The sequence below is a fragment of the Sphaeramia orbicularis genome, chromosome 22, assembly GCF_902148855.1.
Source record: "Sphaeramia orbicularis chromosome 22, fSphaOr1.1, whole genome shotgun sequence".
NCBI lineage: Eukaryota > Metazoa > Chordata > Actinopteri > Kurtiformes > Apogonidae > Sphaeramia > Sphaeramia orbicularis.
The window spans coordinates 44,597,005-44,613,867 of NC_043978.1; the positions used below are offsets into that span (position 1 = coordinate 44,597,005).

Consider the following 16,863-nt stretch of genomic DNA (forward strand, 5'->3'; position numbering starts at 1 on the left):
CTGACATCAGCACACGCATGGACATGATGACATCAGCTGGATCGATGCCAAAATAAGCTACAATACGTGCAAGGGGCGGTGTTTGTTGAGCCTGGCACCATTTGTTGAACATTATTTTGAAAGTGTTGCATGTTATATCAATTTTTTTTTTTTTCTTCTTTTGGGTGCTTGGGTTCTTCACTTAGTGCATCTTAAAAGGCAACATGTGTGTGAGTGTGGGTCTTAAACACATATGTTGTGCACACAAACTAAAAGCCATAACCCACACCAGTGTTAGTTTATATGATGGTTTATGTGTACTGCATTGATGTATTTGAGGAATTAGGGTGTATTTGAGGGTTATGTGTGAGGTTTTGTGGATAGTATAAACATATTTAAACAAAAACATTAAAATACAAGTGTGTGCCAACATTGACTTTTCTTCACCTCCTGATGTGTGTAAGAAGCAACATCTACAGGTTTTTCTTTACCTGCTCCAAGTTGTGAATGAACACATACATATACACTATAATGAATGTCAGTAATGATGCACCGTGACAACCTGCCTCTGAAACAGGACACTAACAAGCTGACAATACTTCCACAAGGGGTGGCCGCATCCTAAACTCAAAGCTGGTTTGATCTATAGAGGTGTCTACAGCCGTGTATATGTGTGTGTGTGGGTGGGTGGGTGGGTCAGGGGGATGAGGGTTAAATCACTCCAGGGTATATAAGTATGTAAAACAGGACACTGAGGGTTTTCAAGCACATGAGCACATGTACAGATGCATCGAACTGAAGAAATACTAAATGAGTTGGAAGTTTTTTTTAAATACGTGGACACAGAACACAACGTTAAACCGTTTCTACGCTGTTGAACATTTGTATTTTTAATGGTGGTTCATCCTGCAACGTTTCTTCATTTGTGCAACGACTGAACTTTGACCCAAAACGCTGCTTGCTTTTCAACTTTTCAACTAACTGCCATTTACTTGAGCTGAAGCAGGTAAGAATCACCACCTTCTAAAATCAAGCTGCTTAAATGAAATAAATATATCAACCCCTTCATGCATGATATTACTGCAGTGGACAGTTATTCAGTCTTGAATTAAAGCTACATTATTTGCAGTAATGACTCCAACTCTTAATTGTCATCCCTTTGTGTTTTCTAATATTTTTTAGGCTCACTTAACTTAACGTGGCTGACACTCATGAGTCTGGGATAATTAAAGTCCCATTTTATCCTGATATGTTGTTTAATGAATCCAAAATATGTGGTTATGTAGAAATTCTCTAATAAGTTACACTTTAGTCCTTATGGTTTTTGTCATTTTGTGTCAGTGGCTGAAGTTTCCCAGAATATAATCAGATATATTGAATTCAGAAAATAATTCATGACATTCACCACAGTGGACAGTTACATTTTACACTGAAATAATATGATTTCTGAAAGTGGTGATATACTGTCTTTGCAGAAAGAGCTTTATGGGTGCGTTTATGCTTAAAAAAATCAATACCATTATATGTTAATCTGTTTATGAATGGAATCCACTACAGTGAAAAGAAATAAGATACTGAAGAAATCTGATGTTTTATGTCAAAAAATACCACTAGTTTATGAACCATTCATGCATGAAAGGGTTAATATTCAATCTGTGCAATTGTAGAAAGTGAAAAGGGATGTTCTGTAAATGGAACAACTAGTCATATATCAACAGCAGTATTTATGAGCGTCTTCATAAACAGTTACACAAACCCAGGTTAGTTCACATGTAATTGAACTGATGGTATTTTCTGTTCTCTTTAAGGATGCCTGTTGTCCCTTGTATGTCTTTGCTGTTGCTTTGTATTCTGGGTATGACTTTGGTGACCACTGGCTTCCCTCAGACCCGACTGCCTCTCAGGTGAATTCTCCCTTAATCTCTCTTAGTACCCCACCCCCCGGAAGGGGAGGCAAGGGTTATTGTTTTTGGTTCGGTTTGTTCCTTTGTTTGTAACACTGTAGCAGCAAAACTCTTAGTTGAATTCATACCAAATTGGGTTTATAGATTGCCTGTGACCCAGAATATAAGTGGTTACATTTTGGGAAAAGTAGGTCAAAGTTCAAAATTTTTATGAATTTTTCAATCTTTTTCTTTTTCCATTTACTTATAATAGGTGAAATTTCAAATGTCTATAAAAACATCAATTTTGTTTCAATTTACTTCAAACTTGGCACATATATAGAGGCAACTGATATGCTGACATCAACACAAACATAGACATGATGACATCAGCTGGATCGATGCCAAAATAAGATACAATACGTTCGAGGGGCGGGGTTTGTTGTGCCTGGCATCACTTGTTCTCATTTGCAAACCGTGTAACAGATTTGAAGAATCATGATGGAAGTGAGTGGATCATCTCTACCATCACCATCACAGGTTATAATTAGTAAAACAGAAGATTCAGTTAGACATCAGCAGTTTTGTCATTCTTTAATAGGGAAGTGAGAAATCCTTGGCCCTGTCCTCAGATTCAGATTATTCAGTAATGATGACAGTCATACACTTACCCCATAAACACCCAGTGCTACTTTTGTGGCAGTTCCCAAATTAATTTTTCTCTCTATTTAACCTTTCTTAAGTCATTTATGATAATTTATCATACTATTATCCTCTGTATTTTCCATTTTTCAGTGAAAATCAAGTATTTTCTTATGTTTAATTTACTGATCATGTAGAAGTTCATATAAGCTCAGAGTAAAGTTGAGGGTTATTATATTACAAAACAAAGAAAAGGTGATTTTTTTTCAGCAAAGATAGAAATATCTGAACATATAAAGAAGTGTCTTCTTCCACTGTCATTTGTCAAAATCTGTGGGTTTTATTAGTGAGTCAATGTTGCAGAAGATATTGTTGTTTCCACGTTCACTACGAAGCCTCTGAATGTCCAAATGGGTCATATCTGATGACCGTGAAAAGATGACAAACTAACTCATTATTTATAATAATTATTATGTATTGATAAGATTAGCAGTTCAACAGGTTTTAAACATTTAGATTTAGATTTTGGTTGCCTGTGGCTGTTTGGGTTTTTAAAGGTTAAAGTAAGGTAGAGATAACTGAATAGCATGGATAATAATGATCATCATCATCATCATCATCATCATCATGTAGTCCTTGTATTTTTTTCAAGTGGCAGTAATGTGGAGAAGTCAGTGAATACATGACTGTCACTGACACTAGTGAATGTCCTGTCAACCTTGATAGAAACTGATTTGGGTGTCAAGATAATCTCTCAAAGTCTGTGGAAAAACATGTAAAATTACATCAGCCCCTGCATTCTGTGGTACTTACGCACCTGCACAATTTTGGCTTGTATGATGCACAAGATTATACAACAAATTTATGCAATAGATACAGTTGTAAGGATATGAGATTCAATGTATTTTATTTCTATTTTTTTTATTGGATTCATTTATTTTGCAGCTTCTCACCAGGCAGGTTGTACTTAATATTTTGTCTCGATTCTGTCTTTGATTCCAAATGTAGTGATGATTCGGAGGAACCAAAGCGAGATGACTGGGACACCTTGTTTCCCTCCATCTCTCTCCGTGACTGGAGCGTCCAGATGTCGTCTCCTGGATTCAGAGCCAACACCAAGACCGGAATGATGAGGGGGGCGTGGCTTTTTGCCCCAGAGAGGGCAGAGGCAAGGTAAGATAATGCCACAGGGACAGAAAACACTGGAATGAAGTTGGAATTAGAGTTTGATAGAGAATGGTAATATTCTAGAATTATAATGACCACAATGAGAGTGTGGAGATAAGATGATTTATTAGTTTGGCTGATAAACTTGGCTCTGAAAGTGGCCGATACATATGTTAATGTTGGGGTTCTCCACTGGAAATATTGACAGTGAAGGAAAATAGTAGCACAAAAAAAAAAAATGTGGTAGATTGATGTTCACTTCAACAGTTTTCCAATTTCTAAAAGCCACAGATAGTTTATTTCAGGTAGTTTTAATTTTTTTTTTACTGGGAGGAGGAGGAGTGAGTATGATATCGGCCCATTAACCACCAGTCACTTTTTTCCTGCTTCTAAATATCCTTATTGTATCTCCAAAATCAACCTTTAGTTACAAGACCAGAGTCTAATTTCAGACCCAGTGTCAAAGGTTTGGAATGAACCTGACTGAAAACAAGGCTGACCAATAGAATGTTTACACTTCATGTAAAATTCTATTTCCTCTTCTTTATTATTTCATTTCCCTGGATGCACCCTTTAATTCAAATCACATAACTGATTGCAGATGCTAAAGTAAATACTGTGAAGTCAATTGTGTTGAAAGGCCAAATAAAACCAGACTTATGATACACAATAAAAAAAGTAATTTTTTGCAATATTGTCATCATGTTTGGTGCAGGAAAAGATGGTAAAAATGGGTTTTTAAGAGAAGAGCTTGCATGAAAAAAAACAAAAAAAAAAATCATGTCACTGTGTTTGGTGGAACAGTGCACTACATCAACCAATCAGATGTGTGGTGTCTTGTGACACCTAATTTTATAAGCAGTTGTATATAGTTTTCTGAGTCAGTGAACATGTTTGTGGCTTCATATTGTGACACCAGATTGTTTTGTAAATAGCTATTTAGTTTTCCTGTAAACAGTTGTATGTTTGCTAACTTTAGTAACTTTATTTGCTATATTTGTAATTTTTTTTTTTAAGTTTTCAATTTATATGTTCATTCTAAGCAATAAAAATGTCTCGTTCAAGGTGTTTCTATTGAAAAAGAGTAAAGAAAAGAAAGTGTTTCCTACTCAGATTTCATGTTTTTTGTGTGATTTTATGTTCAGCGTGTTAATATCAAATGAAAGAAATAACTGTAAAATCACACAGGTGAGGTTGTGCTGAAAAAATATATACCAAATAAGACAAGGTAAACAGTTATTTAATGAGAAATATAAAGGCAAAATCAAAAGTATAAAAAAAAAAAGCCAAAATACACTCAGACTCCTCAGGGCAACATGAAGTTCATAGACTATTAAAACCAAATATAGTTCTATTCATGTTTATGTTTACGTTTATGTTTATGTTTACGCATTTGGCAGACGCTTTTTTCCAAAGCGACTTACAGGGGAAAACCAATTAAATCACTCAATCAATCAAATTTTATTTATATAGCGCCAGATCACAAAAAAGTTATCTCTTGACATTTTATATATAGAGTTGGTCAAAACCAGACTCTAAGTCAATTTACAGAAACCCAACAGAATCTATCAGAAACTATTCATCTAGTGAGCTCAGGTGGAAAACAACATAAATATTTTGTTAGACTTTAACGATGCAGGTTTAATTTTTTCGGCATTGTGTCTGTCTTTCCTAGTGTGGAGCGTTTGTGGTCACCTCCTGACGTGGGAATGATAAAGAGGAATGTGGTGGCCGACGACGCCGCCTTCAGGGAGAAGAGTAGACTGCTCACATCCATGGAGAGACAGAAGTGGCTGAACTCCTACATGCAGAAACTACTGGTGGTTAATTCTTCCAGATAATTTGATCCAAACTTCAAACCTGTCACCAACATCTACACTGACGTGTCTCAGTCGGTTGTTTAATGAGAAGATCCTGGAGGCATTAAAGTCAAAAGAGCTGCTGTAATCCTCAAAAACCCTTCTCACTCCGTACACACTTACTCTGCTTCCACTGCAGCTTTTTGTCATTCTATTTTCTGGTAGCTAATGTATATTTGTAAAAATATAGATGTTTTCAATAACAGCACCTGGTTTGTTTTTACTTTAACTTCATCCTCATTACTATTCTATACCCATTGGCTCAGTTTTAAAAAGGAAGGATTTGTTAACCCTTTAACCCCAGAGACATTATTCCAGGTAAACATGCTGCTGTGCATTTGTGTCTGTTTCAGTGTCATAAAAGCTCCTATGAGTATGTGCTTGTGTTCCTTTTCTTCAGTGGTTTCGTTTTACTGTGTGTTTTAGGGTCAAAACAGGGTGGAATAACAGAAAAAGACAAAGAGAGGAATGTAACTTTTATAGGTTTTTACTAAATAAGGCACTCAGAATATACATCAGTAAGAGATTTAGGATGTTGAACATGAACTGTGAACTGGAACACACTGAACAACAAGTGTTTGAATTTTGGCCTAGTAGTTTTTGTTTTGGGGCTCTTTTGTTCATAAATCAGTCCAGCTGCTTTTTGGCACCTGGTTGAACTCCAAAAAGCAGTTACATGGTCAAAACTCAGTCAAAACATTGTAAAAAAATAAAAATAAAAAAATAGCAATAATAATGGGAAAAAAAAAAAAGAAAATTACCACACAACACTGCAAACAACAGTATAAAACAAAAATCAACAAGGAAAACTGTAAAAAAAAAAAAAAAAAAAGCCCAAACCATCTATTACCATCTGTCTCACTCACTGCTCTGTGTGTTTTGCCCCCCATTACACAGGCAGTGGGGGGTGCACTGAGCCAGCTCAGATTTCCATGGAAAGAACCATGTCTATCCTATCAGCACGGTTTGAAATTTTTCCTTTTGAGCAGATACTTTCATTTTAATGAATATTTAAAATAAATCATACATTCAGAATGCTCACCACAGTCACATCAGGGGTTAGAAGGTTAACATAGCTATGGCAGATGGACAACATGTGTACCTAATAACACTCCCATTTAACTGTGGTCTTTTTTTTATAAATGTAGAGGTAGATACAACATGATAATGAACATGTTGAAACTTTGTTGAGAGTAAAGCTAGTTAGCTGTGTCCTCCTGCTTTCATTCACCCACTGTAGCACTGACTGCCAAAACAAAGCAACTTCTCAAAATATTACTTTAATGCAATTATGTTTTTCAATCCCCTTCTAACTTTGAAAATAGTGATGGATTAAAGTTCATCTTATTCATCTTCAAGACATTCTGACAAATGAGCCTCAGGTTAACAGATGAACGTAGTTGATTTCTGTTAACTACACAGCACATTATTCTGTACTTTTATGGAAATGCCAGTGGGTAAATCCACTTCAAATCTCCAGCTTTTAGAAAATATTCTTGACTCATTATCTCTAGTTTTCTTAATATTTTCCCAAAATGTTATTAACCCCAGTAAACATCATACTGAATTCCAACCTTGTATTGTTTGTAGTTTTTGAGATATTAGGGGATCAAAATTCATGTTAAGGTATGACCTATTTTTAGCATCTGTAAGATCCAATTACATATTTAATCTTAATTTCCTGAGGGCTATCTAATCTGATCTACTCTAATCTAAATCTAAAGTAATCTAATATTTACCAATTAAAACTTGTGAAAAAATTTAAATCTTGCATTTGTGCCTCATAGCAATTTTGCAGCACTATTACAGTGACTTTTTTTTAAGACATTAGGATTATGATAATCTTTGCAACCAAGACAAGAACATGAGAAATATTTGAATGTACAAAACCCATATTTATGGTGTAAAGAAAAAACATATCTTAAACACAAGGGTGGATCTGTAAAGGCGCTCCTCAACTGTCTGATCATATTCAGTAAAGGGTCTATGGCGGTATCAACACCAGCTCGTCCATGCTGCTAATCATATCCTCCAGCTGCGTCCTATTGGCCCGTCTCTGCTGGTCCCGCCTCTCCACCAGCTGGGCCTCAGTCTGCAGGAGCTGCTGCACAGCCTGAGTCACCGGGACCTCATACAGACTCTCGGCCCCTCCGGATCGGACCGGTCTCTTATCCTGCAGCCGGGCTCGGTAAACGTGGACGAACGAGGGCACGTAGGGGGGAGAGGAGAGAAGAGTGTCCAGTGTACCGCGTCCCTTCTCTGATCCATGTCCTCTGTCCTCCACATCTGCTCTGTGTTTGCTCTGCCGTTTCTGGACACAATTTAGAAGAGACAGAGATTTAGAAGAAAAGGAGCCTTTGTTTCATGTATCTGCACTACAATGTTTACAACAGTAACATTACACTATTATTGATAATGTGGCTGTATTGTAATTAGAGCTGCAGCTGTCAATTTTTGTCTTTGATTCAATTAAATGATTATTTAAATAGGCAAAAAAAAAAATGTAGTTGAAAAAGACATGTCTGAAAATGACCAATAACTTGTCTTTTATAACAGAACCCCCTGAAACAACCACAATAAACTAATTACACTAAATAGTATTGATCCTGGCATCAATAATCCCAATAAAAAGTCACAATAAATGTCAGAGTGAAATACAACAGTGGACCCACTGTTTAGCAGTAGCAAAATTAAGAAAACAATGCTTCGATTCAGGAAAATTTTACTGAAATTGAGTCAATTAATTGATTAATTGTTTCAGCTCCAATTCCAATGATGATCCAGGCACCAGTGAGAGAAAAGAAGCATAAAAAGTTTGTACTGTCATGCCTAAATCATCTGAAAAGCCAACATGTTTCAACCATAAAACAGTCTTTGTCAGAACTATGAATAAATACAACGCAGGTGTAGCAACAGCTACACAAAAACCACAGCCAATGAGAGGCAACTGTGTGACAAAAATAACTGAATCCAGTAGAAGACTGATGAGGGATAAAAACCAACACACATATGCATCCACAAAAAATAACAACAACAAACAGTAACTGTCACCATCCACATCAAAGATATTACTTCATCACTGTAGAAAATAAATATGACTTCCACTATATCCTCATTGAGAGCGAGGTATTTCAAGACATCAGGTGGTGAATCAAAAAACTTTTACTGCAGTAAGGATTTAGTACTCTGTCTCTGACTCTAGTCAAAGGTTTAACATGATCCATATAGAATTTCCCATCATGCACCTTTTCAGTTTTCACCAGTTTCAGTTTTTCATGAAACAAAAGTTGAGGACATTACATTCAGTTTTCAGAGTGTCTTCTGTATGTAGCATTTTCATATTAAGACATGATATAAACCAATATTTATTACAGTTCTTGAAGCATTCATTGTGCCTTTTGTTGGATATTCATGAAGCATTTTCATAGTTTCCACTGGTGGGCGATTGTGAAGACTACTCTTACAAACAGAAGCACATCTGGCTCCACTGACAATATGATAAACAACATGTTAAGGCTTTTTTCTTCTTTCATATATAAACAGCTGCAGCTTAGTAGGAATGTTGTATTTTCAGGAAGAAGGTCAAAAACCAGAATATTTAGTGCATGTAAACATCGTGTCAATACAATAATCAGTAGTAAGTGTTGTATGTGTAAATGGTGTGTTTGGTTGTGTTGTGTACCTGTGCTGTGGGAAATCTCTGAAGCATGTCATCCAACTTCTCCAGCCCCCGGTTTCCATGGTGACAAATTTCTGAAGTTCTTTCAGGTACTTGTGTGGGTTTGTTGACAATGAGATCTGTTAGATGGCAGTCAACCACACTGTCCTACAAATACACATATTAGACACACACACAGGACTTATTAAGAAACTGGTCAGTCCTGTGGGTCAATGCAGTGACTGTATAACAATTATAATGTTTCGCTGTGATCCCTGTGGGGTGATGGGTATCTCACCATCCATGTCCAGAAAATATTCTCCACTTGTTTCCAGTTCAGATATGCTTCCAGGAGGTTACAGAGCTCCTGCATACGCGCACAATCCTTAAACACACACAATATACAGCCATTTTAACAACAGCTGAAATTCTACTAGATTACAGATTATTATTCTATTACTACACATGATATTATGTGAAAAAATATTTACATCCACATAAAGAAAAGGCTTACCTCTCTTACTAGCATGGAGCTTTGATCAGTACAGGAGGAGGGCACAGATGAGGGGAGGCTGACAGATAAAACCTGCAGAAAACATTTGAGTTGATGTCACAATATATCAAGCATCAAATCTTAGGTGTGGTATATTTCATGAGTGTCTCATTGTAACGCTGACATGATAGCTGAACATTAATGAGTTATACATGAAAGAATGCATTCTGTAATTCAGCAAAAGTACAAGTAAAGGTTTAGCGGATTCATAGTAATTCTGAGAAGAGAAAAGGGGAGCTCTGCAGGACCAGTTTGACCAAGAAGAATGATTAAAGTGTCAAATAATACCTTTCAGAACTCAAAATGTAAGTCTTAAGGCAGTATATTTTGCTTTGTAGTGAGTTTTCACATCTAAAAGTCTGAACCGATGTATCCACTGTGTACATTCCAGTCCATTTAGTTTGGCCTTCACTCTGCAGTTTGGGAGCAGACTCAACAACTTTGCATGTTGTTAATTCAGCTAATTTTTAACTCCTTCTGTTTGCTTTGCTTCTTCTTTTGTTTATTACTGACAATAACCTTGTATCACTCCTTGTAAGTGATCTGCAGCTTCTAAAAAATGTTGTCACCCTGAATACAAAAACAAACCAGGATTCAGTTTCACCTCTTTTGGTCAGATAAAAACCAGCTGTTTAGTGTAAAATGCACATTTTTGTACGTATAGTTAAGATCAAATTGAGAAGTCAGAAGGCATGATAAGCAGCGGTGGTTGGTGTTTCAGTACCCTCAAACTTCAAGTCTATGAAATAATTCATATTGTGTTGTTCTACAATAGAGGATTTTGAAAAGAAGGGATTTTCTCACAGTGTGAAGCAGCCGAGCCCGTTCTTCTTGCATGGACAGCAGGGTCCGCCCCTGGTGTCGCAGACGCCCAATCAGCCACTGAAGTCTCCTCATGGAGGCGGAGTCCAACTGGAGATTGTCAGAAAGCTGAGGACTCACCTGAGACGCAAAGGAGTTTATGGGTGTAAACATCTGCAAATACAGAATAAGTGTCTCCACTGTACTCCAGTGTTGTTAATGCCCTACCAGCTGTGCAGGTGCAGGTGTGAGCAGTGTTTTGTCCAGCTGTTGTACTCGCTGTGACAGTAGCTTCTCCATTGCTCCTGTAGCGAGAAGCCAGCCCAAGGCTACAAGCAGATCTCTGCTGGAGAAACTCTTTTCTGCCCCTTCTCTTGCTTTGTCCATTTCATACATCCAGTCAGCATAGTAACCAGCCTGCCAGAGTCCTGCAGCCACCAGCTTCCAGGTCTCTGAGGCTGTGAAAAGACACAAGACAGGGCATGTAAGTCAAATTATGGAGTATGGTGCTTTAAAACTACAAAAGAAAATTGAAAATCAGTCAGATCCAGAGGGAAACAGTAAACAGGTGGCATGTATTAAATGAGGACAATGATCACAGACCTGCTATGGCTTCAAAGGAAACAGTGCTAGTTTTGTGAAGGATTTTAGACAGCAGCTGCCAAAAGTGTTCCTCCTGTAAGCAAACACATATCTTGTGGTTATGTATGCCTGGCATATTTTGCCTTCCTGAAGAGGGACAAACTGAAAAAGTTTCACATATTTTTTATTTATTTATTTAAACATAATTTTAATTTCAATGACTGATGAAATCTCTTTTTATTTTACCTCTACACTGCAAAGGAATAGATCTTTTTTTACATGAGACATGTTGAAGTACTTCAGAAAAAGAATAGAAAAAGAACATTGTGCAGATTATTCACAATGGTTCCATTCTATGTACAGTAGGTACATCAGTGCCTGGGTTGCTGGGTTTATCTGAGTGAAGAGTCATACAGTAACTAAAAATATAAAGAATACATAAACGTACCACGTCGGATCCACCGCCGAACTTGGCCCGTCTGAAGGTCTCTGGTGTGGGGACAGAGTCCAGCCCAGCAGCTGCTAGGACTTTACATAGAGCTCCAATTACTGTCTTTACTTCAACACTCACAGAAGCTTTCTTCCTCTGCATTACGAATAGAACATACTACTCTCGAATCATACGTTTATATGCATTTATCAATAGTACAAACTGCAAATAATATAAAACACTTTAGTCCGCATTCATACAGGTTTTGTAATGCAGTTCCTTATAATTTCGCGGCGATAACAACTTCCGGGTTTAACGACGTTACCAAGGAAGCGACCGGAAAAACTTAATGATTGACGTATATCCTGACCAATCATGAACACTATTGGAAAAAAGGCGAATGTTCCGGACTTGCCATTGGTTCATTGTCAGGAAAAGCATTTTTATTACTTTTTTTTTTTTTAGGCGTCTTTATTACTGGGATATTTTGGATGCGAATGATGATGATTCTGACTAAAGTCGGATTTAGTTTTAGAATTTTTAGTCCAGAAAACATTTTTTCAAACTTAACTTCAGCCACAAACACTAGAAAAAGAAAGAAATGAAATCAGTCAGATCCAGAAATAAACAACAAATAGATGGCATGTGTATTAAATGAGGACAATGTTCACAAAAAATAAGTAACAAGGAGAATTTCACTTCTTACAAGAGGAGGGAATTTGTATATTAAAATATATTACATATATTACTTTTAGTTTGACTTTCTATTTGTCCTTTAAATTACCACAGCCTGTTTTTTTTTTTTGTTTTTTTTTTGTTCTTTTTTTACATAATGATAAATCACATGGACAAAATCAAGTGTCATAGAGAAAACACCATGCTTCTTCAGTGTTTATTTCAAATATCAAATTAATTTAAAAATCATAAACATCTCACAATTGTATAAACATGCTAAAATAATTTAAGACATGTAAATCATTTGACAGTGGTAATTAAGACATGCCACATGCATTAACTATCACATCCTCATGAACAGGAACTTTATGAAAATGTGCACAAAGTCAACCTAAAGCTGACAGAACAATACAGCACTTCAGTTTTAATCCCAAAATGAAAAACATTAGACCTCATAACAGTGCATATTTTGTTCAGATCTAATTATAAACAGTCTTAAATTAATGCATCAGTATTATATCGTTTGGAAGATCTCAAACAACACAGTGCCAAACATTGCTAAGAATCTGTCTTGGTCATGTAGCCTCACAGTCCTACAGTGAACAATAAAATTACAGAATGTGGTCCCTTTTTGTTGTCAGTGCAGTATAGAAGATACTAAAAAACTGAATTTTAATGCTATAACAATCCAGTGATGATGTAAATCCACTACCTGAGTAGTCAGAGTTGGGTAATGGACCCTGGTACACTCTGATAATGATACTAATGTAAGCACAGGAGTGTGCCAAAGTCACAAGTAGCTATTTGCTGAATTGTGCAGTTCAATTGGCTACTGTATCCTTCACTGCTCTCTAAGCAGACTGGGAGTAACCTTCATCCACTGGTCACTTTTTACATTGTCTCAGTGTTTAATCTAATGTGACACAACTGTAGAATAATCTGGCTAGATGTTAACATGTCGACTGTTTTGCCATGGTGATGTTAGAGGGGGAGGAAGCACTGGGTATTTACAGCCAACTCCTATTAGGTTGGAGGAGGTCCAGCAGCATGGAGCTAATGGTATTACCCGATCATCATCTGGTCCTCACAAATGCCTCTGCTCACTAGTGTCTGAGCCAAACTGTGCTTTGGTTCTAGTAATGCTTGCAGTCTTATTCAAACAAAAATAAACTGTATTAGCGTCAACATCCTTCATAGGTTAACAGTTAGTAAAAATCTCCCTATGCTATGAATAACATTAGGAGATGTGCTTATTAAGGTTTCATCAAAACTTCTCTGGTACCCACAAACCCACAAGGCTTAAGTATTGTCAGTGTTCACTGACATTTTTTTAAAGTCATACATACACAAAACGTACACTTTTTGTGTTGGTTTTGTGCTTGTTGATCTACAACAAATAATCATGTTGCTGTAAAAACATTTACTATAAAGAAAAGCACCATGAAAACAGTAAGAAAACTTAAAAAAGAGAGGACTCTTGGGCATATGTGGTCATAGTCCTGCAGGCAGTTATGCTTCTCAGCTCTCTCCATCTCCTTCTTCTCCATCTTCCTGTTTGATGACAGGGGTACCTGGACACAAGAGAAACACTGATCTACAATCATATCAGCAAACAAAGGACTTAATGCTATTTTTGTGCCTTGTAACTACAATAAAACCAAAGAGCAAAAAGCCACGTCCATGTAATGTAAAATATGTGCCCTAAAATATAAGACTGTTACTTTGCATACTCTTCTACATATTGCTACAAGAACAATCTTACCATCTAGTTTCTTTAGGTTGGGTAGTCTTTTAGAGGCTTCTTCCATCCAATTTCCCTCTGATGAATGTTTCTCCTCCAGTGGGTTTCCAACAAACACCAGGTCCACCAAGCATGGCAGATCAGCTAGCCTGACAAACTCCGCTACATACCACAGAACACACATAATACCCTATGATAAAGTATGCCACATGGAGAATATTCACTTTAACAAGTCATGAGTACATTAAATTGTACAGAATACTTATCCCCAGACCAAGAAGACTGAAAAAAATCAATGCTGACATATTTATATTCTTCAATAAAAGCAAGGGCTTTAAACGTGTCACTGAGCTTCATGAATATTCCATAAATTAAGACATCTGAGTAATTAGATGGCTACCTCTTTTTAATTTTTATTGACTCTTATAAACCTGACTCACCCCATTCTTTGACCAGGTTGTTGGACATGTACAGGACCTTCAGATTCTTCATGCACTGAATTCCTTTCAGTTTCTCGATCAAGTTATATGAGATCCACAACTCCTCTAACGTGTCCCCTACTGCCTCCTGTACACACATACACACAGCTAATGCAAAACACTGAAAAATCAAGAATCACTCTGAAAACATCTAATAAAGGTCAGAAAGAAAAATGTGAAACCATTTTATGTAACATACCAGCCCATTGAGTGCCTTAATACGGTTTCTACCTAATGACAATATCCTTAGGTTTTCTGGAATAACACAGCACAACATCACATTATCATCCCTGACCTTAAGACACACCAAGGCTTTTTCTGGGATTAGTACTCACTCAGGCCATTCAGGTTGGTTATTTTCTCTATGCAGTTTGTGGATAGTGATAATTTCCTGTGGAAAACAATACAATCACAAAACAGATCTTTCCAAGAATAATACATAAGTAATTAAAAGGTGTTTTCTAACCTGGTTTCTTGATCAAGATCTGGTGTTATATAAATAAATTTTGATTGACTGATTAAATTACATGAACTACATTTCTAGTTTTGACCAAATGGACATTTTTCATCCAGTTAAAGGTATTTGGGAGTGACTTGTCTACTTTGAACCATGGGTGGAAGGACATAGGATGTTGTACACTGCCAAGACTGTAAAGCCTGATTTTGGGTTATATAAACAAAAATGGTCTTGACCTGACCCAGGGATATAAAGAGGTGCGCATGATTCTCCACACAGTAGAAAACTTGTTAGTCCTTCTTGCATGATTCATTCCAATACAATTACCGAAGTCTACCATTTTTTTTAATTTTTTTTTGCTTGTTTTAGAAATGATGTGTTTCAGAGATTAAATGCGCTAAAACTTGCATACTTTCATTAGATGAATTGGAAAACAAATGACAAAAGTGCAACAATGGCCTCTCAAGAAAAACAATGACATTCCTCCCTCATTGCATTCTTTATGATACTCTTAAAATCATTAATGGACGTGAATGTTTTTAGTGTAAGAACGTTTTGTTCATTATTCCATGACCTAGGTGCATGGTAGATTTATAAATCTTCTACTAGCAAAACCTTTAAAGTGAATGTATTGTAATGTGCAGACAGTGTTTTGAAGTACATCTGGTATCTCTGAGATGAATACTCCTTTAGAGTAAAACCCACTGTCTCAATAATTCTCAGAATTTCACATTTTGACCCAAGACAAGTAAGGGGAACATTATATTCTTCTAACTGCTCCTTTCCAATCATGAAAAGTCTTGATTTTTATGTGTAATCAATTTGTCTCCCAATTATATATTGTGTTATTCTGCATTTTTTTTTATGAAAGGAACAGTTAAAGAAAAATACAATGAAATGACTGCATCTTGGAAACTACAGCCAACCAGCATTTTTGACTTAATTTTCTTTATTAGAGACTCAAACTTGGTAAAGTTTCACTACTTTATTCTAGAGGCATTTTACTTGTAGACCAGTGCTACTCCTTGTTCAAAAACATCATAAAAACACTGTCTTTTCCATTTGAAGGACTTACTCGCAGTTGGTAAGTGTGGACAGAGAGGCATCCATCTTCTCTATAGGAGGAACCTGACCGTAAAGTTTTACAGCTTTGGCTTCAGTCACCTTCTCCCCTGACTTCTCCTCCTGCGAACACATACATACACAATGAACCTCCGAATAAACTTTAATACATGAACTAAACATTATATATGACTATAAGTAATTAACTCGCTAATCATTTAATTGCCACTCACCCATTTGGCAAGAGCTTCCTTTACAGTCGTTGCCTTCGCCTGGGGACATTACATAACATTAATTTGGACACTGTATCGATTTGAAGTATTAACTATATCACATTTAATGAAAGAGAAGCTGTTGTGATGACAAAATAAAAATGAATCTGACAAGATTTACACAGTCGATCGCTAAACCAGTACCTCTATTAAGATTTACAGGATTTCCACATGTAATTACTTGAATATTATCATTTGTTTTAAAGCGATATTGAAGCCTTTCTCCAGCCTGACTTCACGGACACTCCCTCTTCCACCACTCGATATAGGATATAGTTTTGTGGAAAAGGGTAAACTGCATGTAGACATACAGATTTTTCTGGACACAGCACATGTTACTGGGCGATTTACAGTAAGGTTAGCTAGCCAGCTAATTAAAGTTAGTTAGCCCACGTTAGCTCTAAGCTACACATATTTAGCATTTGATGCCAACCAGGCGTTCGGACACTAAGTGACTTCACTTTTAATATAGGGTATTGCGAACTGAGTAAATTACCTATTAAACACAAAAAAAGGCAACAGAAATAAGCCGACAACACTAACGCTTACCATCTTGATGTTGATGTCGGCTCCGGTTGCTATGGCACTGACAGGCTCTGAGGGGCGCATGCGCAGTGTCGTTA

At 36.7% G+C, this 16,863-nt stretch overlaps 3 protein-coding genes across 3 annotated transcripts; 1 reads left to right on the forward strand and 2 right to left on the reverse strand.

The window, feature by feature from the left end:
- The first annotated feature begins 723 nt into the window (after positions 1–723).
- On the forward strand, positions 724–5,898 carry pth2 (parathyroid hormone 2). Its single transcript, XM_030127088.1, has 3 exons — positions 724–1,883; positions 3,513–3,677; positions 5,347–5,898. Exons 1-3 carry the CDS (start codon positions 1,789–1,791, stop codon positions 5,510–5,512), a joined length of 426 nt encoding a protein of 141 aa, XP_029982948.1. The 5' UTR covers positions 724–1,788; the 3' UTR covers positions 5,513–5,898.
- A 464-nt stretch (positions 5,899–6,362) lies between these two features.
- On the reverse strand, positions 6,363–11,856 carry tedc1 (tubulin epsilon and delta complex 1). The gene is made up of 8 exons (XM_030125922.1): positions 11,573–11,856; positions 11,146–11,218; positions 10,771–11,000; positions 10,546–10,683; positions 9,703–9,774; positions 9,487–9,573; positions 9,213–9,356; positions 6,363–7,841 (listed from the first exon to the last, which is right to left on the reverse strand). The coding sequence occupies exons 1-8, from the start codon at positions 11,714–11,716 to the stop codon at positions 7,515–7,517; spliced, it is 1,215 nt and encodes a 404-aa protein (XP_029981782.1). The 5' UTR covers positions 11,717–11,856; the 3' UTR covers positions 6,363–7,514.
- Positions 11,857–13,634: 1,778 nt separating this feature from the next.
- Positions 13,635–16,863, reverse strand: LOC115413953 (dynein light chain 1, axonemal-like). Its single transcript, XM_030127095.1, has 8 exons — positions 16,790–16,863; positions 16,202–16,240; positions 15,982–16,091; positions 14,785–14,840; positions 14,649–14,704; positions 14,411–14,537; positions 13,992–14,132; positions 13,635–13,800 (listed from the first exon to the last, which is right to left on the reverse strand). The coding sequence occupies exons 1-8, from the start codon at positions 16,847–16,849 to the stop codon at positions 13,748–13,750; spliced, it is 642 nt and encodes a 213-aa protein (XP_029982955.1). The 5' UTR covers positions 16,850–16,863; the 3' UTR covers positions 13,635–13,747.

Coding starts and splice junctions, on each gene's coding strand:
- tedc1 (XM_030125922.1), bottom strand. CDS start 11,716: ATGCAGAGGAAGAAAGCTTCTGTGAGTGTTGAAGTAAAGACAGTAATT. Junction 10,684..10,770: donor CACCTGCACCTGCACAGCTG/GTAGGGCATTAA, acceptor TTTGCGTCTCAG/GTGAGTCCTCAGCTTTCTGA. Junction 9,357..9,486: donor ATATTTTCTGGACATGGATG/GTGAGATACCCA, acceptor GTGTATTTGTAG/GACAGTGTGGTTGACTGCCA.
- LOC115413953 (XM_030127095.1), bottom strand. CDS start 16,849: ATGCGCCCCTCAGAGCCTGTCAGTGCCATAGCAACCGGAGCCGACATC. Junction 14,705..14,784: donor AACCAACCTGAATGGCCTGA/GTGAGTACTAAT, acceptor GTGTTATTCCAG/AAAACCTAAGGATATTGTCA. Junction 14,133..14,410: donor CAACCTGGTCAAAGAATGGG/GTGAGTCAGGTT, acceptor TGTGGTATGTAG/CGGAGTTTGTCAGGCTAGCT.
- pth2 (XM_030127088.1), top strand. CDS start 1,789: ATGCCTGTTGTCCCTTGTATGTCTTTGCTGTTGCTTTGTATTCTGGGT. Junction 1,884..3,512: donor CAGACCCGACTGCCTCTCAG/GTGAATTCTCCC, acceptor TTCCAAATGTAG/TGATGATTCGGAGGAACCAA. Junction 3,678..5,346: donor CCAGAGAGGGCAGAGGCAAG/GTAAGATAATGC, acceptor TGTCTTTCCTAG/TGTGGAGCGTTTGTGGTCAC.